This window comes from Chrysemys picta, chromosome 5 (genome assembly GCF_011386835.1).
Source record: "Chrysemys picta bellii isolate R12L10 chromosome 5, ASM1138683v2, whole genome shotgun sequence".
Classification (NCBI taxonomy): domain Eukaryota; kingdom Metazoa; phylum Chordata; order Testudines; family Emydidae; genus Chrysemys; species Chrysemys picta.
In genome coordinates, this window is record NC_088795.1 from 66,379,290 (window position 1) to 66,406,939 (window position 27,650).

A 27,650-nucleotide genomic window follows, 5' to 3' on the forward strand; every position below is an offset into this window, starting at 1 on the left:
TGCTTATGCTGTGAACAGAGGGAACCCAAGAAAAGGAAGAGTTTAAGGACAGTGATGTAGGTGACAAGAACGGAAACATAGGATAGGATGAGGTTATTAAGGCAAGTAGAGGGGTTAGAGGAGAGCAGACATGAAACCTGGATGTCAGTAACGAGGAGGAGTAAACAACTTGCAAGACTGTGCATGGAGATGCATGAAGATGTTGGAGGCTGAGTGAAGTTTTAATAAATTCAAGGTGGTAAATAGGCTGCTGAGATTATGGGTGTGGGAGATAATGAGAATGGAGAAGTAGCGTTGCTTGAGCAGAATAATGGCAGAACTCCAAATGGCCATGTGCCTTTTTCCACAGACATTCAGAGATGTCGAAGCAGATGCTGAGAGTAAACCAGGGTTGACAGGACAAACTTTACTGTAGGAGAGCGGGACAAAGTTTCACAGACTTCCAAGAAATTTAGTTGCAAAGAGACAGGGAAAGTAAAGCATGTAAGACTAAAGGGCATGTATTATTAACAAAGCAGTGCAGCAGAAAAGATAAATGAAGAAACCAGAGAAAGGCCACCCATGGCAGCACCAAAAGCAAGAGGATGAGTATAAGCCACATCACTGGAAATCTCATGTCCATGCTGCTACATAGCTCAATACACACAAATAAAAATTAAGGAATTGCATATTTTAAGGAGTTTTGTATGCACAGAGAATGCAAGATTGAGCCCTAAAAAGTTACCAAGGGAGGCAGGCAAAATGTGGATGTGCATTGCACCTTGATTGTATCTTTTATTATATAACATGGCTATCAACTAAAGTATAGGTTCTTCCAGAAAAAAACAAAGGTCTTCCTATAACTGAAGAGAGCAATGACTAAACCAGATATATACTCCTGAGTTTTACCATCCTCTGTATAACCCTGAGAATCGAATGGACAGAAGCCATACAAAATGTAAGCAGAAGTAGCACTATCAAAAACAACAAGGAGAATCAAACAGACTTACTACTGAGGCTGATTCCTGGCTAGTAATGTAAAGATAATTAATTTTCCAAAACCATATGTTATAGCAGGGATCAGAAATTAAATCAGCAAGAGGGAATATTTATGTACCAGAAGTGGCATCTAACCCTCAGAGGAAGTTTATGGTGTTTCTATTCATTCTGTATTAGATAACATGTAGAATTGTAGAATACATTGAAAGAAAATAAAAGTTCTCCTGTAAAGACAAACAGAAGACTTAACAGCTGGCTCTCCAGCAGGACCATGAATAATTGTGTTTCTGCATCCAGTACTATCAGTTTCCAAAATGAAGGAGGGAGGGGTGAACTAAAGTATAGGAAATGGAGCCTTTCACTTTCAGATGACCCATTCAAATCCAGCTGAGGCAAGCAGCCATCATGTGTTTCAGGTCCTATGTGTATGAATTTGGTGGTGTCTGTCTCATTTCCTGTAGAGAGGTGTCAAGATAAAAGAAATGTCCAATAAATGGCACTTTTGTTGGGAGAGGGAGGCCAAGACAGAAATGGCCATGGAGACTGCAACATCCTCTGACTCCTTGAGGTGATCCTTCTAGGTCATTGTTAAGGCACAATCCAGGGAAAGGTGGTGAAAAAGTGCCCTTGATTTGGCTGAGTTTGTTCTGTGAATCAAGACCTTCATGACCAATAATTCATATGAAAGTTTTAATAAAAAAAACCCATATGATATAAGATGCATTTAAAAATTAGCAATTTATAGGCATGGATTCAAAAGAAGGAAACTATGCCAGACAAACCAAGTAAAGAAGGAAGTATTCCAAGTTTTATGTGGGAAATTCATTGTCATGAGCTTAAGAAAACTTTTGTACAGTGCTGTTCAAAATTCCACAATAGAAATGTGAAAAAATAATATAATACCCCATAAAGGGAGAGCTATTTGAAGATATAAAATGCCTTGCTATGAAAACCAAGGCTACTTACGTATGTCTGGAAGTGAAAACAGTTCGGGATGAAAAGTAGTGAAAAATGAGTGTTACACTATTTAAATGGATTTTAACAGCATAAAACAACACGAAGGAATACACAGGAAGGTGTTAAAGTTTATATATGGTACAGAACTTGCATTGAGGAAAGAGAAATCAGTCAGTACTAAAGTAGATCATCAATAAAATTTAGAAATAAATGCATGCAAAGTACTAGGAGCATGGGTAGATAGATCAGTGTGAAGTTTAATTTAGAGAAATGTTAAGTGCCATCACTTGAGAAGTATGTCAGACAGACCATCTTGTGTTGTAATCCTGTCAGACCTCACATATTAAGCAGGGGTAATCTGTATAAGTAATTTGCTGCATTTCAGTTTGGCTGGGAATGGTGCTAGTGATTTTATAGTGGGAGGCAATCTGCTTTTTGAGTCAGTACTGAATCAATGCCACAGCACTGTGATGAAACACTTGTTGTCCTGTCCTCTTGCAGTACTTAAGGATTGTATGGTATTTTGGGGAACATTATAGATGTTAGCTCTGGCAAAATTCCAACACGGTAATTACATTCTGCCTGTCTAAACTTAACTTCCCCAGATGCCTAAACCAAAGGGTAGTGCTGTTGTGCTCAGTTAAGATCTGGACTTGCTGCTGGCCACTTCTGGGGCACAGCACAGAGTCAAGACAGGCAAGGACTAGCCTGCGCTATCTCTGCAGCACTGCTGACCGGACTTTTAATGGCCTAGTCTGCAGTGCTGACCAGAGCTGCCAGGGTCCCTTTTCGACCAGGTGTTCCGGTCAAAAACCGGACACCTGGTCACCCTAGAATGGAGACAACAATAATACTCAGTAGAGAAAATGTTAGCGATACTAGATCTAAAAAGGATCTAAGAGAAAGAACACATGAAAAGGAGACCACAGTAAAATACACAAATTCTGAGGCGAGCTGAGAGGATAAAAAGTGTTTTCTGTGCAACAGTCAAATGCAAGAATGATGAGGCATAAACTTAAAGGCAGGAATGCACACTAAATTAGATGGAATCTCTTGGAAAAATACTAAAATCTACTGTAGTAATAGAACTAAAGAATAGTTTTTGAAAGAATAAATTCAGAGAAATGTGCATTGGATATAAAGACTGCCTGCTAAAAGAGAGGAACAAGTCTGGAAGGGGTCCCTGGCCTCCTTTTTTCTTGAAATGCCACACATTTCTAAAGAATTATGAACAGTTAATTGCTATTCATTTCATACAATTTAAAAAATAGGGAGTGGTGGCAGCGGACCAGATCTAAGCTGGTAGTTAAGCTTAGAAGTTTTCATGCAGGCCCCCACAAAGCAGGGCACAACTGTGCAGGAGAATACTAAAAACAATGGTACAAATCAGGAAAAAGATTTTTTGTTTTCTTTCCACAAGACAAAATTAGCTCTATAATTCCTATTAGAAGAAACTATTTTTAAAACAAAAAAAAATGTGCATTAGTGCAAAACAACAAACAGGATGTTTACAAATAAATGAGGACACTTTCATGCTTTATTTAAAAAACCTGGACATTTGTTTAACATTTAAAATTGCAGATATACTTATGTTCCTTCCTATTTGTTTTTAGTGTGTGTAAAATGAACAATGTAAAATTTTGTAAAATTTAGAGAACTGCAACACATGCAATGTCTTGCTTCCCTAACATGTAGGGTGACCAGATGTCCCAATTTTATAGGGACAGTCCTGATATTTGGGACTTTTTCTTATATAGACTCCTATTACCCCCCGCCCTCTGTCCCGATTTTTCACACTTGCTGTCTGGTCACCCTACTAACATGGCATATAAAATAGCCATGCATTCTTTTTGGTATTTTAGGAGTACATTTTCTGTGCTGAAAATTTAACTCAGAAATATCCAGACTCTCTCCAAGCCTTTATGCTTTTGCTGCAATCTTTGGATAACATCTGTTCTGCTTCTGTGACCAAATTCCTGTAATGTAAAAGAGAAATCCCAAGTCTGAATTAGCCTCTGTCCCAGCTTTCATATATGTTTTTGTCTCCCCAGTATTTCCTCATTAATGGAAGCCTGCTGCTTGGTTAAACTGAATGTTCAAGTTAAGATTTTCAAAGGTGACTAGTGATTTTGGATGTCTCAGTTTCTGGGTGCCCAACTTGAGATACCTAAACGCGCTGCATTTTGAGTGTGGGTTCTCAGAACTTTCTCAGAAATCTAGCCTTTTAAGGTTATTTTATTACAATAAGCAGAGTGGATTGATTTAAATAAGCAATTTTAATAAGGATTTAAATCAGCAATCATGAAATCTTGATTTCAATAATCAATTTTAAACATGTTTTGAATTTGTGCTTTTTCCATTATTTTCCTAAAGAAAGATTGATTCTTACTGGTTGGTACCATTAATGCATGTTGATTTGCCACTAAATATAGCCTTTACACTAAATGTGGTGGTTCTGTTTGCCAACCGGGAGAATATACAATATCTATACTCATTTAAACAATGATACTCTCAACTTCTATTTATTCAGACTCTTATACTTTACATTTTTCTTATGTTAAAAATGATGAATGATGCATTTCTTATTTACTAGATGATTACTTTTTTACTTGTGATTTATGACTGTCAAGGCTCCTTCCCCACTCTGAACTTTAGGGTACAGATGTGGGGGCCTGCATGAAAACTTCTAAGCTTAACTACCAGCTTAGATCTGGTCCGCTGCCACCACTCCCAATGTGCTAATTTCCTTCCCTGGGTAGCCTTGAGAGACTGTTCACCAATTCCCTGGTGAATACAGATCCAAACCCCTTGGATCTAAAAACAAGGAAAAATCAATCAGGTTCTTAAAAATAAGGCTTTTAATTAAAGAAAAAGGTAAAAATCATTTCTGTAAAATCAGGATGGAAAATAACTTTACAGGGTAATCAAACTTAAAGAGCCCAGAGGACCCCCCTCTAGCCTTAGGTTCAAAGTTACAGCAAACAGAGGTAAACACCCTAGCAAAAGGTACATTTACAAGTTGAGAAAACAAAGATAAAACTAACACGCCTTGCCTGGCTGTTTACTTACAAGTTTGAAATATGAGAGACTTGTTCAGAAAGATTTGGAGAGCATGGATTGATGTCTGGTCCCTCTCAGTCCCAAGAGCGAACTCCCACCAAAACAAAGAGCACAAACAAAAGCCTTCCCCCCACCAGGATTTGAAAATATCTTGTCCCCTTATTGGTCCTTTGGGTCAAGTGTCAGCCATGTTACCTGAGCTTCTTAACCCTTTACAGGTAAAAGGATTTTGGAGTCTCTGGCCAGGAGGGATTTTATAGTATTGTACACAGGAGGGCTGTTACCCTTCCCTTTATAGTTATGACACTGACAAACTGTATTTGGATAGAAAGTCAAATCCAAAATTAACAAACGCATTTCAATTTTTATTATTAATGATTAATTATTATTATGAATAATAATAAATAAAACTACCTTATATGTTCTGGATAAATAGAAAAATACATTTATCAAACATTTAGCATTTAAAACAAACTGATTTAGTATATGTAGTTAATGAATTGAACTGATTGTTTCTGGTCAACATGTCCTTTAAGGCTTTAGAACAGGTAGATAAACTCTCACACCTAGTTTTTAATCATCTATTGGAAGAAGAAAACAAGTTTTTTTCTGCTTTTTCAACTTCCAATTTTTTTATAAACTTTGAACGAACTAGTCATTGAATTGAACTACTTGAATCAACTGAAATAAAGAAAATATTTTCTCTGCACCTGCAAAAAAGGCTACTGCAATCAAAAGCTGGTTTAGCACTTCAACAAACTCTGGTTCCAAATGCTTAGCCAGTGACTTCCAGCAGTTCAGTCATTTGATTTTCTTTAAAATTTGGCAGAAAACATGTACTGCTTAATATTAGTTTTGTCTTCAACATAAATTATTTAATATATTATGGTAAGTTTAGGCCTTACCACAGGTTGTCAATTTCAAATGTTAGTTGGGTTTATTTGAAGAAAAAATACACATTTAATTTAAATGGGGGAAAAAAGCCAATTTATAAAGTCTGTTTTTTTTTTTTTAAATCATCACTTTTTATCCATCCTGGCAATAAAGTGTTGCAGTAGACAGGCCAAATTCTTGGAAAGAGATCTGCATTTTGCTTCTTTATAGACATCATGCTGCTTATCCAGGGGGTACTGGAATCTAATACAGCAATGATATCTCTCCTTGCAGACACAGTCATACAGTGCCAATTGAATTTTCCTCTGTGATGAGCACATTGGCTCAACCAGTGCCTCTGCTTCCAGTCACAGCTCTCCTTCTGGATGGCCATCACCCATTCTTTCAAATCATCTCCATAGTCCATCGGACTAATCTTCTGCTCTCCTACTGCACATACAAAGTTCCAGTGTTCCGTGCTTGTGATCAGATCCCTAGCCTCATTAGCTGGGGTCCCTGGCAGTTTTCAAACACTAAAACTTTTTTTCTGGTTTGTTAATGTGAGAATCATTTTCGTAATGGCTGTATTGTGCTCTCATTGTTCATTACCTTGAAAGCACCTGCTCCGACTAAAGAGTCAAGTCTGGAAATTACTCTGGGTGATCCCTCTACATGAGGCCCTAATATCCAACTGTAATCTAACTGGGTGGCTCCCCAACAATATTGTTACATATAGGCCTGGTCTACACTAGCAGGTTATGTCGAATTTAGCAGCGCTAAATCGAATTAACTCTGCACCCGTCCACACAACAAAGCTATTTAGTTCGACATAGAGGTCTCCTAAATTCGACTTCTGTACTCCTCCCCAACGAGGGGAGTAGCGCTAAATTCGACATGGCCATGTCGAATTAGGGTAGGTGTGGATGGAAATCGACGCTAATAGCTCCGGGAGCTATCCCACAGTGCACCACTCTGTTGACGCTCTGGACAGCAGTCAGAGCTCAGATGCTCTGACCAGCCCTCAGGAAAAGCCCCGGGAAAATTTGAATTCCTTTTCCTGTCTGGCCAGTTTGAATCTCATTTCCTGTTTGGACATCGTGGCGAGCTCAGCAGCACTGGCAACGATGCAGAGCTCTCCAGCAGAGATGGCCATGCAATCTCAGAATAGAAAGAGGGCCCCGGCATGGACTGATCGGGAAGTCTTGGATCTGATCGCTGTGTGGGGCGATGAGTCCGTGCTTTCAGAGCTGCGATCGAAAAGACGGAATGCAAAGATCTACGAGAAGATCTCCAAAGCAATGACAGAGAGAGGATACAGCCGGGATGCAACGCAGTGCCGCGTGAAAATCAAGGAGCTGAGACAAGGCTACCAGAAGACCAAAGAGGCAAACGGACGCTCCGGATCCCAGCCGCAGACATGCCGTTTCTACGAGGCACTGCATTCCATCCTAGGTGCGGCCGCCACCACTACCCCACCACTGACCGTGGACTCTGAGGATGGGATATTGTCCACGCTCGCTTCCTCTGAGATGGTAGTGGACGGGGAAGAAGAGGAAGGAGATGAGGAGGACGAGCAGTCGACAGCGCTTACAACGCTGATTTCCCAGACAGCCAGGATCTCTTCATCACCCTCACAGAGATCCCGTACCAACCGTCCCCAGGAGTTAACCCGGACCCAGAATCAGGGGAAGGATCAGCCGGTAAGTGGTTTAAACATGTAAACATTTATTTATAAAAGAATATAAATATTAACTGTGGCTTTTTCATGATTAGATTGTCCTAGGCACTTAAAGTTCTAGTCTTTGGCAGTGCAACTGCTGCAAAAAAATCTAACAATGTTCGGTAAATCTTGATTGGTTTGCCCTAGACGCTGTACTGTTTAGCCCTTGCCAGTGCAGCTACAGTAAAATTCGGTCAATATATCCGGGGATAGAGCAGAAATCCTCATGGGACATCTCCATGAAGCTCTCCTGGAGGTAATTGGAAAGCCTTTGCATGAGGTTCCTTGGGAGAGCGGCCTTGTTGTGTCCTCCGTAGTAGGATACGTTTCCGTGCCAGGCTACCATCAAGTACTCCGGGATCATTGCCTTGCACAGCATGGCGGCATACGGCCCTGGTCTTTGGAGGCTTTCCCGAAGCATGCGTTCTTTCTCGCTGTCAGAAATACGCATCAGAGTGATGTCGCTCATGGTCACCTGCTTTGAATTAGGGCAATGTTAGTATTGGGACTGCTTCCCTGTTCCTTTACAGAACTGTAACCGCTGGTTTACAGCCATGCGGTGGAGGCGGGAGAGGGGCAGCATAGAGGGATCTTTCCCGGGGACAGCCACGAGGGAGTGGGACAGGGACAGAGTTCATGCTTGCCAGATTGCTGGCAGCAGGAACTGGCCAACGCTAGGAGCATTGCTTTGAACGTGAAAGTAGGGCAGTGCTATTATGAAAGTTTTAAGCTGCCACAAGTCTATGGCTTACCATGTCAGCCCGCTACCCAAATTCTGCTGTGCTGTTCTGATCTGCACTGCAGGACCCCAGGGACTGAATGCGAAGGCCGAAAATTCGACCTTGTCCTGAGTGCGCATGTGATAGGTGCTGTGAATGGTCTTTTTCACAGAGAAAGACTATTTTCTTTGTTCACCCAAAAATTTATCTTTCTGAGGAATTCACTCCCTTTTTCCCATCCCACAGCTGTGGCTGTCTCCCGACCTACCCTGTCATCAGACTCCCAGAGGCTGTCGCAGATTAGGCGTAGACGTAAAAGGACACGGGACGACATGTTCTCAGAACTTATGAGCTGCTCCCGAGCCGAGGCAACCCTGCAGAGTCAGTGGAGGGAGAACATGTCCCAATACCAGCGAGCACACAGTGAACGGGAGGAGAGGTGGCGGCAGGAAGACCAGCAGGCGACTCAAACACTGCTTGGACTAATGAGGGAGCAAACGGACACGCTCCGGCGCCTTGTGGATGTTCTGCAGGACCGGAGGCAGGAGGACAGAGCCCCGCTGCAGTCTATGTGTAACCACCGTCCCCCGCCACAAAGTCCCATACCCCCCTCACCGAAAGTACCAAGAAGGAGGGGCTGCAGAGCCCGTGAAAACTGTCACTCTATCCCTGCAGACTGCTCAAGTGGCAGAAGGCTGTCATTCCCCAAAATTTGATAAGTCCTTTCCTTCCCGCATCACCCAATCCCCCATCCCAGTTTCATCCCCTAACTGTCCATTTGCTAATAAAAAATATGTTTCTGTTAACTGCTGTTTCCATCATGTTTTTTTTAGATGACAGTCTGTTTTAAGGGGGGGAAAGGTGGTTGGTACAGACACAGGGGCAGGTTCAGCAGCAGGTCACACACACAGTGCAGCCACTAGTCACCCTGGTCAGTCTGGGAGGTGGTTTTCATTGTCTGTTGGGGGCGGGGGGCTATGAGATTTTTTGGCGGTGGGAGGGCGGTTACAGATCTTATGCAGCGGTCCTTATCCTGGATCACAGAGCCACGCAGCAGGGAATCTGTAACCGTCCTCCCCCTGCCACAAAGTCACATAGCCCCCACACACAGAGTCCCGAACAGGAGGGGTGGCAGGCTCCGTTCAAACAATCAGTCCGCCAGTGCGGACCACTGTAGAAGCAGGAGCCTGGCATTCCTCGAGTTTAGAAGCGTCCTTTGCATGAGTACACTACACCCGCTCCCCACCACAGTCTGCGTCCCAGTTTCAACACTTTCCCGCGAAAACAGTAATAAATAAAACGTTGTTCATTAACAAATTATCAGTGATTTTATTTTTAAATGTGGGTTGGAAGGGGGTGAACGGGGTATGAAACTGGAGAGGATTGTGAACAGTCACTGGGTAAAGAAACGGGGGCAGGTTCAGCTTCTCTGTAAACCAACAAAATTGTCACAGGTTACCCTGCTCACTCAGGAACCTAGCTTTCAAAGCCTCCCGGATGCACAGCGCGTCCCGCTGGGCTCTTCTAATCGCACGGCTGTCTGGCTGGGCGTAATCAGCAGCCAGGCAATTTGCCTCAACCTCCCACCCCGCCATAAAGGTTTCCCCCTTGCTCTCACAGAGATTGTGGAGCACACAGCAAGCTGCAATAACAATGGGGATATTGGTTTCGCTGAGATCGGAGCGAGTCAATAAGCTTCTCCATCTCCCCTTGAGACGTCCAAAAGCACACTCCACCACCATTCTGCACTTGCTCAGACGGTAGTTGAAGAGTTCCTTTTCACTGTCCAGGGTGCCTGTATAGGGCTTCATGAGCCAGGGCATTAGCGGGTAGGCTGGGTCCCCGAGGATCACTATAGGCATCTCGACATCCCCAACAGTTATTTTGTGGTCCGGGAAGTAAGTACCCTCCTGCAGCCGTCCAAACAGACCAGAGTTCCTGAAAACACGAGCGTCATGAACCTTGCCCGGCCATCCGACGTAGATGTTGGTAAAACGTCCCCTGTGGTCCACCAGTGCTTGCAGCACCATGGAAAAGTAGCCCTTTCGGTTAATGTACTGGCTGGCCTGGTGGTCCGGTCCCAAGATAGGGATGTGAGTTCCATCTATGGCCCCACCGCAGTTTGGGAATCCCATCGCTGCGAAGCCATCTATGATCGATCGCCTCCACGTTTCCCAGGGTCACTACCTTTGACAGCAGTACATCAACGATTGCCTTGGCTACTTGCATCACAACAACCCCCACGGTAGATTTGCCCACGCCAAAGTGGTTCGCGACTGACCGGTAGCTGTCTGGCGTGGCAAGTTTCCAGAGGGCTATGGCCACTCACTTCTGGACAGTCAGGGCTGCTCGCATCCGGGTGTCCTTGCGCTTCAGGGCAGGGGACAGCAACTCACAAAGTTCAAGGAAAGTTCCCTTCCGCATGCGAAAGTTTCTGAGCCACTGGGATTCATCCCAGACTTGCAGCACTATGCGGTCCCACCAGTCAGTGCTTGTTTCACGTGCCCAGAATCGCCATTCCACGGCATCAACATGACCCATTGCCACCATGATGTCCACGGCGCGGGGTCCCGTGCTTTGTGACAGGTCTGTGCCACTCTCAGACTTCATGTCCTCATCGCGCTGCCGTAGCCTCCTCGCCCGATTTCTGAACATCTGCCTCTGGAAAAGGTGGCTGATAAGGTGCGAGGTGTTGACAATGGCCATAACTGCAGCGATGGTCGCAGCGGGCTCCATGCTCGCAGTGCTGTGGCGTCCGCGATGTCACTCAGCAGAAAAGTGCGCGAACTGATTGCCCGCCGGCGCTTTCAGGGAGGGAGGGCGGGAGTGACGGTTGGATGACGACAGTTACCCAAAACCACCCTCGACACATTTTTTTCCCCAGCAGGCATTGGAGGCTCGACCCAGAATTCCAATGGGCAGCGGGGACTGAGGGGAACTGTGGGATAGCTGCCCACAGTGCACTGCTTCCAATGTCGACGCTTGCCCCGTTAGTGTGGACTCACAAAGTCGAATTACTGTCCTTAGTGTGGATACACACATTCGATTTTGTAATATCGATTCCACATATTCGATTTAAGTACAATCGAACTACTCTCGTAGTGTAGACATACCCATAGTGATATTGGTATTCTGCCCCATTGCTCTTCTGCCTCAAGTCTCTGACCTCTATATGTATTTGGAATTAGGTAGAGAGACATGATATCCATATCTTCCCACACTGTCTATGGGGCCATCCACTTCCTGTACAATTCTAAAACAACAACTCTGACACCTACCCTCAGTCTTGTACATTCTACTAAAATGGTTTAGTTTTCCACACTCCTTATCACAATGTTCAAGTGCAGTTTTCTTTTACCCAGTACTTGGGACAAGTCACTAAAGTGGGAGATTCAGCAGTTTCAAGCAGAAAACAGTTAATAATACATTTCAAGTATGGTCATTGTGTTAAAAATATTAGAATTAAGATATAAAACAACACATTTCATTAGGTATGTAGCTGTGATATGATGCAATACTGCTTGAGGAAACAGTGTATTGGACTGATTGTATACAAACAACAAAATGGCATTTTCCTACTTAATACTACTAAACTATTTCAGGTTGTAAAAGATGAAAAGTTTAATTAGACAATAAATGCTTTTAAAATATTGGATATTCAAGGGACATCAAATTGAAAATCACACATCTATTTTGAAATCTTGTGCCTATTATTGTCACAAGAAACTCCTTGGATTAATATAACTCAAAGAGACTGGGAAAGGGACAGATCTCTCTCTCTATTTCTGTGTTATGGGCATCTGGCAGCACTTTGTATAGGGTCAGTTTCACTTATTATTTATTTATATTGCAGTACTGCTTAGAGGGCTCAATTAGATCAGTGTCCAGTTGTGCTAGGTACACAACAAAAAGAAGATCCATTCCTTTACAATCTTACATTACAAGTGAATACACAAAAGCAGTGAGTCTAAGTATATTACATCAACATTATTACCTTTAGCTACCGAACGTGTAATCTCAACAAAGATATCAATTTAGTTTGACAGGATCTATTTTTCCATAAACTCCTGTTGATTTGCAGTAAATACATCATTCTTTTTTTAATTCTTTATTAATCAAGGCCTGTATCAGCCTTTCCATTATCTTTAATAATTATCAAGGTCATCCCATTTACCCTTTTTAAAAATTGGCGCAGCATTAGCTTTCTTCCAGTCTTCTAGAACTTTCCCTGAAAGTCAACATTAATGGTCCAGTGAGCTCTTCAGACCACTCTTTTAAAACTCTTGGCTGTAACTTATCTGAACCCGCTGATTTAAAAATGTCTGTCTTTAGTAGTTTCTGTTTAACGTCCACCAGACAGACTAGTGGAATAGAAAGAGTTACCATCACCATATGATTAGGCTATATCATCTATTTTATCCCCAAATACAAAACAGAAATATTTACTGCACACCTTTGCCTCTTCTGCATTGCTATTGATAATTTTACCATTTCCATCTAATGTTAAGTCAATATCATTGTCAGGATTCTTTTTGTTACTAATATATTAAAAAAAACCCTCCTTATTGTCCTTAACTTTTCTGGTCTCTTAGCCCACTTAAATGCCTGGTATGGGAGAGTTGGGAGAGATGAGTTAGAAAGCACCCTTCCACGGTGTTAAATTAATAAAGTTGAGGCCTGCCACTTAAATCCATCCCTGTTTGTCTTCATACTTCTGTGTGTCTTGATCAGTTTGGCCCTCTGAGCTTGATTTTGTTCCCATTGAAATGATATCAACAAGCAGAGGTTCAGGCAAATGCTACTTCTGCAATAACCCTGTAGCACAAAGGAAGTAGAAAGCCCATGTATCTCCCCAGCAGGGAATTCTTCCACCATGGCAGAATTCCCAGTTGACATATAGCTGACATAACTAGCTAGCCACCAACATATCAAATGTGGCCACAGCTCAGACTATAGTTGGCATAAGGTTCTGGGAGACTATTCCCTCTTAGCTTAAGTCAGAGCACCTAGAGCTCTGACATATACCAAGTCCAAACAACCCAAATTATTGGTGAACTGTAACTGGCACCCCAATGCACCTCCTTCCCCTTTCTCTCCTGTGCTGAGCAGATCTCTAGACCCATAGCACCTACTCTATAGCAGTGAACAACATAATGAAAAATATTAAAATACAATAAAAATATAAATGTACAGAGTCCTCTTAATGTTCAAACAGATGAAAGCCAATGCGGTGCTGCATATAAAAAGAGCCTGATCATACAAGTCTTACTTCTTGAATGCCAGTGGATCATGTGAATAATATCACTATTTCACTAAATACAGCTCATTGCGAATAAGGGTCCAAAAAAGAGATGGAAAAAGTGATTGTGGAAAAGGGCTAGTAAATATAGGGATAACACTGGTCAAAACAAAATACTTTTTCCATAAAAATATAAATAAATAAGATACAAACTATCTTGTATGAGTCGTAAGGACTAAAAAAGCTGTATGTATTATTAAATAATAGGCAGTTGTATCAGTGAAATTTTAAAACAAATGTAATTGTTTTGATATTTAATTCTAAAGATCTAACAGAGCTAGCAGTATTGGTATTTGATCAAATAAAGAAAGAGACAAAAGGTAAACAATACTCAAGACTTGGAAGACTCTTAATATCTAAAGATAAAGGACAGATCAAAATAGAAATGTGGCAACTTTGATGAATTATTATTAATCAAATGTGACTACTTCAGAAAATATAATCAATAAAGTATAGGAGCAAGGCAAGAGATAAGTTTGAGTGTGTCAATAAAATAAATTATGAGGAAAAGTGACAACTAGTTTGTTAAAATGACATTCATACAGTCTGTTGGGAACACACACTAAAGATTGTGCACCAAGTGGAATATGTGGCAACTAATTGCATTGCTGGTTGACTGACCATTATTTACTGAGGGAAATTTTAAAGAATTTATTTTAAAACTAGCTAGTCAGAAGCCAGTTTACCTAACAATACTGTATTTTTATCTAGGTAGACTGAAATTCTAATCTGAATACAGAACAAATAGAGGATACAAAATACTGTTTGGCACAAAGGATAACCATATCTAAGAATATTGCCATCAGCCTCAAATATCTAAAGCATCCTCCTCTTATAATACATACAATATCATAAAACAAGGGCCTGATCACTTCATCCTGCGGGACAGGTCCATGGACAGGGAGTACTCCATAAGGTCCTCCTAAGAGCTTTTTCCAAACCATTCAGTGGAGTGTGGGCAGGTTTTTCCCTTGCAGTTCCAACAGGGGGGCTCTACTCCAACAATCCATGTATCCTAAGATATCTAAAGAAGGCCGTCTCTGAGGAAGCTCTGTATTTCTTCAGTAGTAGTTGTGTCAACTGCTTCCCCCTTTAGGCTTCCTTCACAGAGGATGTGATTTGGAATCTTTAGTGAAACAGAATTCCACATTACGGAAAGGAGCATTATCTCTGAGATATTAACTTCTCATGGATTCACTGATGGGCTTTGGGGAAAGAAAATGGGGAGAGGGCAAGAAGGAACATGCCTTTGCAAATGCAGGTAGGGTGTAAGTGTATCTCTCAGGCAGCTGATACTTCCCTGTGTAAAAAAATGGTGGAACCCATGAAAAGTTCTTTCCCTCACAGTGCAGGACAAAGCAGGATGATTACGCCTCAGATGTGTACTTGATATGCTGCTGTCTTTACTAGTGAAAGCTAAACCCCAAAACATCTCTAACGTTGTTGTTGAGAAAAGAGAAATTGTTTTTTCCTTCCAAATTCACATTTCCTAAAAGGAACAGTATATTTCTCCTCCCATCAAGGTACTTCAGAAATAGCTGGGATGCCTTTAGTTTACTTAAAACCTAGATGCTAAACGGAGATCATTGAAAGAACAACCAATTCAGTTATGTCAGCAAAACAAACTTTTAGAGTGGACTAGTTATCTGACTAGTTGTAGTATAAATATAATAATATTAAAAGAGTGACCAGACGTGTTGTAATGAAAGAAAAGTGCTATTGCTGGTAGAGAGTGGGTAACGAGATGAGAGGATGGAGAACAGTAAAAGGAGACAATATTTTTTCTATATTTTATGTCCTCAGAGTTTAAAGAAAATAACACCAATGGATACCTGATCAAAGTAGCTATTCAGTACCCAAATTAAATCTTCAGGATTGGATGAAAGGAGGCCCTGGCCTATTTCTGACTCCACTTTTCCATGTATGTATTATGGCACAAAACTGGAGTTTATTATAGGTGATTTAGATATATGGAATGAAATCCTGACCCAATTGAAGTCAATGGCAAAACTCCCATTGACTTCAGTGGGTTTAGGATTTCACCCCAGATTGCTGTGTGAAAAGCTGTATGTAGGGGAAGGCTGTCATCTTTCTAAATCTGGAGTTTTTTCATGTGTGTTTGCCAGGATGTACAAATTCTATTCATGCTTGCAGCTGTGCTGCTTAGGCCGATGCAGGATCAATCTCTCACACAAGTACTGGTGTAATGCTGACAGACCCTGCTCGTCAGCAGGCAGGATTGAACCTGGGACCTCTGGAGTTTAGTGCAAGAGCCTCTACAGCATGAGCTAAAAGCCAACTGGCTCTTAGCTAAGGCTGTAGAGGAGACTCATTTAACTCTAAGTGGTCTCGGTGTCACTAGATGGGACAGAACACCACACCCAGAAGGTGTGAGGGTTACACTGGCATCCAGTGAAACTGATCTCTGAGGCATTTTGCTGGCAGAAAGTCCTTTGCTGTCCTTCCAGATCATCTGTTGTCATGTTATTTAAAAAATAGTGTGCCATTAATGACACTAGACTATGCTGCTGTTGTATAACTGTAAATTAAAATTGATTCTCTCTGCTAAGCAAATACACCATAGTCTATAATATAATTACAGGTGAGCGCAAAACACATCCCCTCTGGAGATATTTGAAATTATGCAACTACTTTGAATGTTAAAATTGCCTCAGTAAGTACAACAAATTATTTGTTAGCTAAAGTATGGTATACATTGTAACACACAATTGTTCTCTTTTTAAGTGTTTATTTTAAGATCCAGGTATCTTTAAGTGCTAAATTCATTTTCTGTAGTGGGATTTAAAATGCAACTCTCCTCTGTGGAGCTATCCAACTACTGTTCTTTGTTCTCCCAGGTTTTTATTTTTTGATACGTTGCCTAAATGGATATTATATAATGACTGCATGACAACTTTCAAAGTAAATGGACTAAATAGATGGAGAATATCAAATGAACCAGGGACTGGAAGGGCATGGACTAAGCAAAGAAACACCTGAAAATCCATGAGGAGAACTGCAGAAATAAAGAAAAAACTTAGATCAAAGTGATGTAAAATAGCACAACATGGAAAATAATTCTCATGGAACAGCAACGACTTAAGGAGTTGCAATTCAACATTGGAGTAAGTTGGTGCAACTCCCTTGAAGTCAATGCATTTATGCCCATCTATGCTTGTGATGATTTTAGCTTCAAAAGTAAGTTCAAACTTTCTTGGACTAGTTGGAGGATGAAGAAAGGTGCTATGGAGGTAAGTGGCAGGTCAGAAAGGATGGGAGAAATATTAATTGATTGTTGACATGTCATCCATACAAAATTTTCTGAAAAGTGCAACAACTGAAAATTAGAATGCTTGCAAATGATATGCTCTGTTTATATAAGCCTGCAAGCAGGACAAACAACTGGAATTGGAAGCAAATTCTCGAGTGGATGGTAGCATGTTTTTTTCGATCAATACAAATTGTATCGTTGGTAGTTTATTATTCTAACAACAGTGATCTCCCTGTGTTTGTAATGTAATCCTGAGCCATGACTAAATCATATTCAAAGTTTTATGGGGCAGGAATATTCCTATTTGCCTATAAAAGTGCTATGTACACTCTTGGTGTTCTATGAATAGGCTTGGCAGAATTTGATTATTTTAATATAATTATGAGGGATAATATCAATGTTTATTTTTAAGCATTTATTCAATTTTTATCTATGTACATTTTTTACACTTGTGCAAAATTATGGGTGTTAAGCTCGACCCCCCCCCCATTTTTATCAATTTAAGTTTTCACAGTTGTGGGAAATTCGGGGGGGGGGGGGTCAGACAATAAGAGAGCTAGAGAATAATTATTTAATGACAGTAGATGTTGAGCTTCAAAAGTTAAAGCCTTATAACCGTTAACACAAATGATCAACATCATTGTCAAAAAGAAAATAACCTTAAATTAAACTCCAATAGGTTCTCAAGCAGGATTTTTCTTACTTTGCCTATCTGTAAATTTCAATTATTATCGACGTAAATATTTTTCTTTGGTTTGTATGTGTACACTGATATCAACATTTATTGATATTTACTGATAAAAATTAAATCCTTCCAAACCTATCTAAGAATAACTTTAATATGGAGATTTTCTTGAAACAAAAGATATAAAATCTCACAGTTCTAAATTTTTATATTTGGTAACTTAAAATGGCCAGACCAAAGCAATAAATTCAAAAAAATAATAATTTAAACATTATTACTTTAGCACAATTTAAACAGAAACTTTAAAAAGTTTGTATGGCCAGTTTCATCTGGAGGTGTTTGTTTGTTTTTGTGTGTGGCAAAATTGTAATTCTAAAGAAAGTGATTTATAATTAAAATGCTACCAAAAATTAGTGATAATCATGATCATATAAAGATATACAATATACACTATCAGATTCTTAATAAAGACTCCTATTCACAGTAAGTCCTTTATTATGAAAAAGTTTCCCTTTTTAAAGAAAAAAGTCAGCAGTTACTCTTCTTATTATAATCTGTTTGTACCATGATTCATTTTCATGGACAAAATCTTGATGTTATTATATGTAGTATGACACCAATTATATTTTAATATGTGATCTTGTCTTAATATTCTTACATTGCTATATTCATTCTCTGAAACAGTTACCGGATACATCTTGATTTCTCTGTGTGTGACTCTTACTATTGAATCTTCCGCTACAGCGGGAGTTTTATCATTGACTTAAATGGGAGCACAAGTAGACGTTGCAGTCACTACTGGTCATCATAAAAGGTATAACAAACTCAGTTGCTGATAAACAAGTGACCATGGACAAACTGGTGAACACTGGCACTAAAAGACCAATAATTAAATTAAAACTACAATATGTGCCAGATATTAAAATACTACACTTAAAAGATATTTTCTTGGTTGCTTCATTTTATGGACAAGTATTGTATAAAAACCTAAATATAGCTCTACATTTGTCAGCAGAGATATGCTAAACCCAGAATTCACCAAGGTAAGTAGACAGATACTCTATCTCAAATTGCATATACTTCACAAACTTGATTATCCAAATGTTACTGGGGTCATATTATAACAGTGCACTATCATTACAAAACAATAGATAAGTAAAGATCTGAAAACAATTCAATTTTCATTTGGTTTAGGCTGTAAAGAAACATTCACAATTAAATATATCCAGCTCAGTATGACACAAAATAAGGCAAAGATACATAAATAAAAATAAGCATATTAGCTCTTTCACTTCCTCTCTTTTCTATCTTACTAGCAAACATCTGGTTAAAACATTTGTGAATAATATCCCATCAGAGGCAATTATCAGCTTGTCAAATAACACTGCTAATTTTGTATGGCTAACATTTTATAATGAGGACATTAAATCATTTTGGAACCCTTCATTACTTACATTGATGTCTTCCAAATCTAAGTTATTTAGAATGACATTGTTCCTTTTCCAGAAGATAGGAGGTCTCAGGGCTCCCTGAATGGCACAACTTAGGACAGCACTTTGTCCTACTGTTGCTGTAGTGATACTTATTTTCTGATCATCTGGCAAACTCAGCTGAACAATCTCTGTAAAAGATATATTGTTTGTAAAGTTAATTAGCATGCAGTTTCATAAGGTTAATTGGCATGCAATTTCCACACCTTGGTAATTTAAGGATTCTAATTTGAATCAAAGGGAAAAGAACTTTCAAAGGACTGTTGGAAATTTAAACTGTTCCAAATAAAAGGTCAGCAGGAGATTTCAATTAAATTGACTGACAAGTATCACCTAGTCAGAAAAGAAGCATTTAACATGAAATAAATGTCAGAGATATGGTTATAATAAATATGGCAGATTGGATCTAAAGGTGGTAGACACAAAGTTATTTAACTGCCAAGCCAGCATCTGCAATTGAACCAAAACAGATCAGTTTATTCACCAATATATCATTATAATATCCATTGAGACATGTTCATTTCCTGCTAAGTCAGAACATAAATGGAGCTGAATGAATAAAATATGCTGATGTATTTGGAAACACATGAGTGGGGAAATAAAATGTGTTTCGGGAGTTTAAGATAAAGCTCTGAAACAGGAGATTTGTAAAATGTAGGTTTGTTTCTTTATATCTAGTCCATCTTTGTTTAGAATCAGTTTAACTCAAGAAAATAAGGTTATGGCAGGCAAGCGATGAAGCTGATTTAAACTGATTTATTGTGGAGAAACATTTGTACAAATATTTTTATACATATTAAATAAAAAACAACATAGTATTTTGATGAGACTATACCAAAAAACCCTGCTTTGAAGCTATTTGCAAACATTTGCTCTAATGGAACATGTTGCAGACAATATGGACAAAATCCCAGTTTAAACCAATTTAAAGAATACTGAAAGAACTATGTCAGAAAATGTGTCCCAGAAATACGAACATCCAAAAGAAGACTTTTCCTACCTAATCTAAAATTCTCCAGGGAAGAGGTGAAAATTAATATTATAACCTAAAAAGAGAAAGGAATGTTTCCAAAAAGTTGAGAAAAAGTGTACATTTTAGTACTAATGAAAAGCTACAAATAATGTCCCACAGTATAATAAGGTGTTAATGTTGCATTGACCAAATACAGGGTGGTTCAAAATCACTGATTTTTTTAAAACAAATAAATAAAAATAATCAGTTTTTTTTATTTAAATTGGATTTTTTATTTAAATTGCACACATTTTTCTTTTAAAAATAAACCTATTCAAAATTAAGTTGGAAATTATGACAACCTGTGTTAAGGCTTAAATTTACTATATATTAAGATCATGTAAATTAAATAAAAGGAAAATAAGATTAGGCAATGCATGTTTGCTGCTGAAGTTGTAAAGAAAATAAAAGCACTGAATCAATGGAAGCCACTAGCTAAGCACCTGAAACTACAGTGTGTTGGCATGCTAAACCAGCTTTTGCCAATTGCCACCCGGCACTTAAGCAGGGAGGAGTTTGGCTGGCTGGCTGGGAGAAGAAGGCAATGTTTTCTGGCTTGGCGGAGGAGGGAACGTGTAAAGCTTCTGGAAGAGCAGTCAGTGTGGTGGATGACTCACCACCTCGGAATGAAGGGTTTAAAAAGGTCAGCTGGGCCTGGCATGTTCAGTGCAGGTACTCTATAAATTAAGGCACAAAAAACAAAAGAACAAAAGAACAAAAAAATGGCTTGGAAAAGGAATTAAGGAGAAGTGCTTGGTAATGGAGAAAGCCGGGGGCAGTTGGGGACTCGTTTGATTGGTACAGCAGGGAGCCAAACCCCCACTCATTATAGTCCACCTTAACCCCTCCAACGAGGGGGTGTGATCGGTAAGGTCCCGGCAAGGGAATTGCTGGAGGGACTTGGATGAAAGGGGGGCGGGGGCTGGTGAAAGTCCCCCCCCGCCCCATAATTGGCTGGAATTGGTAAGGTCCCAGCAGTGAATCTGCTGGAGGGACATAAATTTTGCACCTGCACTGCACACATTTTATCCACTGTGTTAGTCCCAGACATCTGTCTAATAATAAAGTTGCGGCCTGATTAAACCCATATCTAATGTCTCCTGTCATTCTTTCAGCATAGCCAGACAATAGCCTCTTCTGCAGGTGTAGAGAATATTTTCTTCATTTCAGTTTACTCAAATAGCTCAGTTCAATGTCTAGTTCATTTAAAGTTAAGAAACTGATTGGGAGTTGAAAAAAGCAGGAAAGCTTGTTCACTTCTATTAATCCAAGAATAAAAACGTAGACATTTCTAAATGTACAATATTCTACTATCTTCAAGGACATGGTGACCAGAAAAAAAAAATCAATTAAATTTACCAAAAAAACCCAAACCCATAAATAAACAAACAAAAAAATATAAAACTTGATTTGTGTATTTTTAATTGAATTCCAATTACCATCCAAATAGCATTTGACACAACATATGAATTAAAATAAATAAATCACCTAGTAAATAAGAAATGCATCATTTACCATTTTAACATAATATAAAATGTAAACTTTAAGAATCTGAGTCAGTGTGCTAAGATATATAATTACTTAATTGAGTGTATAGATACAGCATATCCTCTTGGTTTGCAAGAAGAAAAACAAATTTAATGTAAAGGCTATGTTTAGTTGCAAATCAACATATTTTAATAGTTACCAACCAGTGAGAATCAACCTTTCTTTAGGAATATAATTAAAAAGTACAAATGCAAAGGAAGATTAAAATCAATTATTTAAATCAAAGTTTCCTGCTTTCTGATTTAAATTATGATTAAAATAGTTGATTTAATTTGCTTTGATTTGAATTAATCCACCCTGACCAAGGAGTCTCAATAAAGCATAACACTTCACACTTAAATCTGGCTCAATCACCCTCTCATTAGAATATTTATTTGCACAACTGATTGGTTTCTGTGTTCAGAAAATAAGAGGAAGGAATTTGTTGTGGTTCCTTTAGTGACAAATCTACTGTGCTTATGCCTTCCTTCTTTCTGTCAATGATATCATGGTTTATTGATCAGGCTAGCACTGCTAATGAAGGTGGGAATGGTCTCTCTTTCTACCTCTCAGAAGAACTTTATTATCCATGATCTACTGAGCACAATAGGATTTCAAGTTATTTCCTTTAAAAAGGAACAGAACTAAGTTAATTTCTTTTGGATTACTGCAGTAAGTGTAATGTTTCCTTTGACTTCTTATGAAACTCATAACAGTAACAGTAAAGAGCACATATTACATGCATGAAACTCCTTTGAATCCAAAAGAGATCAAAACACTTTACGGAGTACATACATGAATCACTACATCCACCGAGCAACCTACTTCTGTGAGGGAACATGGCAGCTATTATAGAGCATAACAATGCTACACAACAGCTGAGGACAAGAATTAAAGTGCATGTAGTTTATTCTAAATGAAAAAGTAGAGGGAATAGAAGGAGGTTAGAATTTAGCTCGGAATGATAGGCTATGTTCTGATGACCTATTTGCAAAAGTATATCACCCAAAGAGCAAAAATAACAGAGTCCAATAAGATTGGCGGATCTCAGTAATTCAAATACAATAGGTTAGAGAAACTGAATAAGTTTGTGAAAAGGAAAAAGAGTGTCTCCACAGTATACATGGCTCTCAAAGGAAGACAAAATTACTGAAACTTTGACAATTAAAAGGTTTAAATATTGAAAAAATAAGCACACAGATACAGTTAAGGAACAGTGAGGCAATATTTATTTAACTGGTTAGCATTAGAAGCACACAATCTACATTATCAATCTGGCATAATTAATACACACATTTTTAAGGAGGTAGGTGTTAGAAATATGGTGTTCTTAGTGGCCTGAGCAGAGGAATTGGAACCAAGGATATCAGAATTCTAATTCTGGCTCTGACAAAGATTCTTTTTTTATGGTCATTGGAATGTCAATCAAACTCTCTGCTTCAGTTTGTCTGTAAAATAGGAGTAAAAATTACTTAATTAGCTACCTCCCAGGTTTGGCATGAGGATTAATTAATTTATATTTGTAAAGCACTTTTATGGGGAAAGTTGTTATTTAAGTCCTAAGCATTTGCAGAAAACACATTGTGGAGTGAAGTTATTAATTCAAAGAAGATTAAAAGGGTTGCATGGTCTCTTGTCTCAAGCTTCTTATTTAGATTATGGTAAAAATTAAAGAGGCAATATATTTCTGAAGTAGGGGAAGTTGTTATAGTATCTCAGATCCATATATTTATCGCATACAATCCCCTATGCATGGAATGTCCTCACTAATTCAGTTTGCCAAGCCTCCAGGAAATCCACTTCTTTTATGATGCTTACAAGATGCAAGTAATATAATATTTAAAAGCAAATGACCAACTAAATTATCTTCACTTCTGGATTTTCCAGTGTTTTCTGTTTTATATGGGTCTGGTTTTCAGAAGTGCTGATCATACAGACATCCAGTTGAAATGTATGAGAACAGTTCATATTCAACACCTAAGAAAAACTAAGCACAATGTTGGTGTAACACTTCTTACTAAAACCACAAAATTTTGCGCTGTTACAGAATCATATAAATCAAAAATGTGTAATACAGTCATTGCACTTAAAATAGATTAATTCTGCTCTGCATTTTTCATTGTCCTCTTTATATTTCCTATGGAGAACACCGAGGGGGATATTGCAAATACAGTGGTGTTTAGTTATCTAAGAAAAATGAAAAGTTTTAAAATGTGACTACTGTACTTGTATGAGAGGAAGAGAATCAAATTTATTACATTTTCCTACTGGAATTATAAGATAGCTGGTTAGTATCCATTTCATGAAATATCCAAAGTACCCCACTAACAATGTTTATATAGTGTATCTTTTTATTCAGTTATTTTTAATACAAAGAGCCTAAAGCTTGAGTCCCCCCCTCTTTTTTTAATTCTAAATAAATAAAAGTTTAGAATAACAACACTTAAGAATACTTGAACCAAACATGGATAAAATTGACGTATTCAGCTGTATTTCTGCTGTACTATATTTTAGAGCTTGCCATCTAGCTACGCAGTCTTGGCAATTTAAACAGGCCAGCCTGCTGTAAACAACACAGTAAATGTGTGACCCACTAAATGCTTCTTATGTTAGAAAAGCATGCTTTTTAATAACTGCATCACATCACACAGAGCCAGGAGGATTTTCTCTGCCAGAACCAGAGCCAATAAACCTAAATCTGTATAATGTAGTGAGTACTGACACAAAACAATGCTGTTTTTCAACCTATTTCCTTCTTAGTACTGTGTATATAAATCCACTAGCCTCCCCTGTACACATACATAATTGGAGGAAGAAAGGAAAAGCCCCTGTTACACTCACTCTCAGAAGTTAAAAATTAAAAAAGAGGCAGTAACAGTCCTATTTTTCTTCAGACTGAATTTTAGACACATCAACACAGCCCACTTAGAATGGGTTTCTACCTCCTGTTAATTTTTTATTTAATTAAAATCTCAGTGGGCTTTCCCCTCCAAACAAAGGGGGAAGAACACTGAGTCCCATCATCCAAACTATAAAATATCAGGGAACTGGTACATCATAGGTAGGGTCCTACCAAATTCACAGTCCATTTTGATCATTTTCATGGTCAATTTCACATCTGAAATTTCAACCCAAAATGCACCTGGAGGTGCATCTGATTCCCTCCCCAGCCCAGCCAGGACTCGCAGCTAGGAGTCCCCGGCTGGGGCACTCCTAGGAGCAGGGGGACATCTGAGCCCCAGAGCTTCCTGCACTAGAGAGAGGCACTCAGAGGTGAGTCTGATCTCCCCCCAAGAGCGGCTGTTAAGGGGAAGGCAAGTCCTGTCCCTCCCTGCCCAGCAGGGACTCGCAGAAAGGAGCCCCCAGCTGGGGTGCTCCCAGTTGCATGGGGGAGATCAGATTTCATGGGGAAGAGCTTATTTCACGGTCCGTGAAACGTTTTTCACGGTTGTGAATTTGGTAGGGCCCTAATCATAGGATACTCTGAAGGCTCTAGGACAACATTCTGGAGACATGAGGACGCAGGCGATGCCTCCTTTTCTTCCCCCACCCTCCTCCTGCCATGTGGGATGCAGAGAGAAGCCAGCCAGAGACTCCAACGAGTAGGCACACAGCAGTCAAAGCAGGGACCTTTTGAACTAGAGAATCTGAATCCCCAGAGTGCTGCAATGGTGCCTCTGCTAGAAGACAGCATTTCTGCAATGAAGATCAGTTGACCGCATCCATACTTAGCGGGAGAGGCAATTGTTTACGACACATTATATAGCATTTTAAACATTTGTTTCCCAAATATACTGCTTTTTTTATCCACATCCATCCATCTTATCCAGTGCAGAGCAAGCAGTACTGTACAGGTAGTAGCAGAAGCTTACTCTTTTGTTCTGCTCCTTGTGTAGTCATTTACACCAATGCAAAATGAGCGCATACTAAATTCTACCATTCTGATTTGGTAGCATTTTATACCCACTTTGCGCTGGTGTCAAAAGCAGCAGAACAATGGAATATCAAGCCAAGAGTAACTTTCCATACAGTGTCCAACTCTGTGTCTCAGCCCTGAGCTGGAGGGACCACGACTCCAGGTGAAAATGGGGTTTATGTCCTTTCAAAATCCATGGCCTCATGTTGAGGCCGACAAAGATGCAAGTAATTGATAATTAAGAGAGTATTCTTCTGTGGACACCTGTCCCCTACAAATTGGACTGAGAACAGCAATTCATTTCACCTAGATTATTGAAGAGCCATCAGCTCGTAATGACTTAAAGCAACTAATGACCTGGACTCAATTAGAACCAGTGTCCTGGAAATGAAAAGCCCTTTATCCTATAACAAATTCTCTTAGCCATTGTTCATTTAAAAACAAACAAACCAATCCAAACTACACTTCTGCAGGTCCTGCTTTGAACCAATTCCAACCCAGTCAAAACCAAAAGCTTTTGATCTATTATTAGAAAGGATATTTTCAGTGAAAATGAGGCTCTGTATCTTACGAAGTGTTTTCTACAGCTTCTCATTTTGGAGAAGGGAGATGGGGTTCTGAGAGTTGGAATATTGAAAGTTGTATTTTTGGCAGCTGGATTAATCTAATCCAAAATAATCTAAAAGTGACATACGTTAAAAGAAGCAGCATAGTTAGGAACATGTATGGAATTTAAAGCTGTCAGGAAGAAGGTGCTGAGGAGAAGTTCCTGCTGTTTCCACCAGCAGGAATCCCTGGAGAGATGTTCATGGCAACAAGAACATTGTGGCTTCTCTCAATCTGTTCTCTCTTACCCCCAGCCAGGCTGACTCACTCAAAAAGGCAAAAAGCCTAAAGAGTATTTAGCTAGAAACAACAGAAGTGAATACACAGTATTTAGGGTGGAGCAAACATTGAACTGGCTGCTCTGTTCCTGACAGTTATTTCCTGCCACATTATGCTTTCTTCTTCAGTGCACATCATTTAGCTCGCAGGACAACTTGCTGGTTTTCTTCTGCAGAAATCATATAACGATATCATTCTCACTCTTCCATCTTCTGTACAATTACTTCAGTCATTCTGAAATTTCCATGGAATCAAATGAAACTCTCAGTTTACAACAAATTCTTAATCTCCCTTTCACATCTCAAGCATATAATTGCTGAAATGTGAAAATCTTAACTTTATAGGGCTTTCGTCTTCTAATGCAATTAAGGGGAGAACGGTTTGAATAATTTGAAGAAGTTTAGTATATTACCTTCCATACACTGGAGGCCTTTATTGAATCTTGACAACCCTTCAGGATTCATCCCAGGCTAACCATTTCACTGCCAAGTGCTAGACCTTCAATTATTTTATCTTTCAGTCTTTAAATAACTGGAGTGACTCCCAAAGGCTTCACTTTTCTCCATTCTTCTTTAATTAGCAAGTTAAGTTCATATAAAACAGGCATTAATCTTTAGATTATGACAAAACAGCAACCTATGAACATGCTGAGATCCTTAACTGGCTCCTTTTTACACACAAAGGCAACACTTAGTGATTAGCATTAGCACAATTAAAAAGATAGTAAATTTTGTCTAATGTGTTTCAAAGAGTAGGCATCAAAGTAGTATTTCAATAGCTTTAAGAAGAAAAGCTTTATTTCATCATTAAATCATAAAACTCAATATTTCAGTTTTCTCTGGATATAAATATTAATCTTCTATTTAGACAAGAAGAAAAATTACACCAATTTGTTCTTTTCCAAAAGGCATGCTCCATAAGTCAGAGCTTAATATATTAAATAATAATAATAATAATAATGGAGATATCCCATCTCCTAGAACTGGAAGGGACCTTGAAAGGTCATTGTGTCCAGCCCCCTGCCTTCACTAGCAGGACCAAGTACTGATTTTGCCCCAGATCCCTAAGCGGCCCCCTCAAGGATTGAACTCACAATCCTGGGTTTAGCAGGCCAATGCTCAAACCACTGAGCTATCCCTCCCCCCAAAGAGACATATTGCCCAGAAGAGACATGTAAATGTGATTTACACTTTGTTTTACTGGACTCATCATGTGACATACAGTTATGAATGTCTAGAAAATCTTTTTTTTAAAAGTA

General features: G+C 39.2%; 1 protein-coding gene across 6 annotated transcripts in view; it reads right to left on the reverse strand.

The window, feature by feature from the left end:
• Window positions 1-27,650, reverse strand: part of FSTL5 (follistatin like 5) — a 639,703-nt gene that overhangs the window by 158,855 nt on the left and 453,198 nt on the right. For all 6 annotated transcript variants that reach the window (XM_065596497.1, XM_065596498.1, XM_005299299.5 and 3 more), the window contains one exon: window positions 19,017-19,183. In XM_065596497.1, coding sequence (XP_065452569.1) covers window positions 19,017-19,183 — 167 coding nt within the window. The remainder of the gene's footprint in view (window positions 1-19,016; window positions 19,184-27,650) is intronic.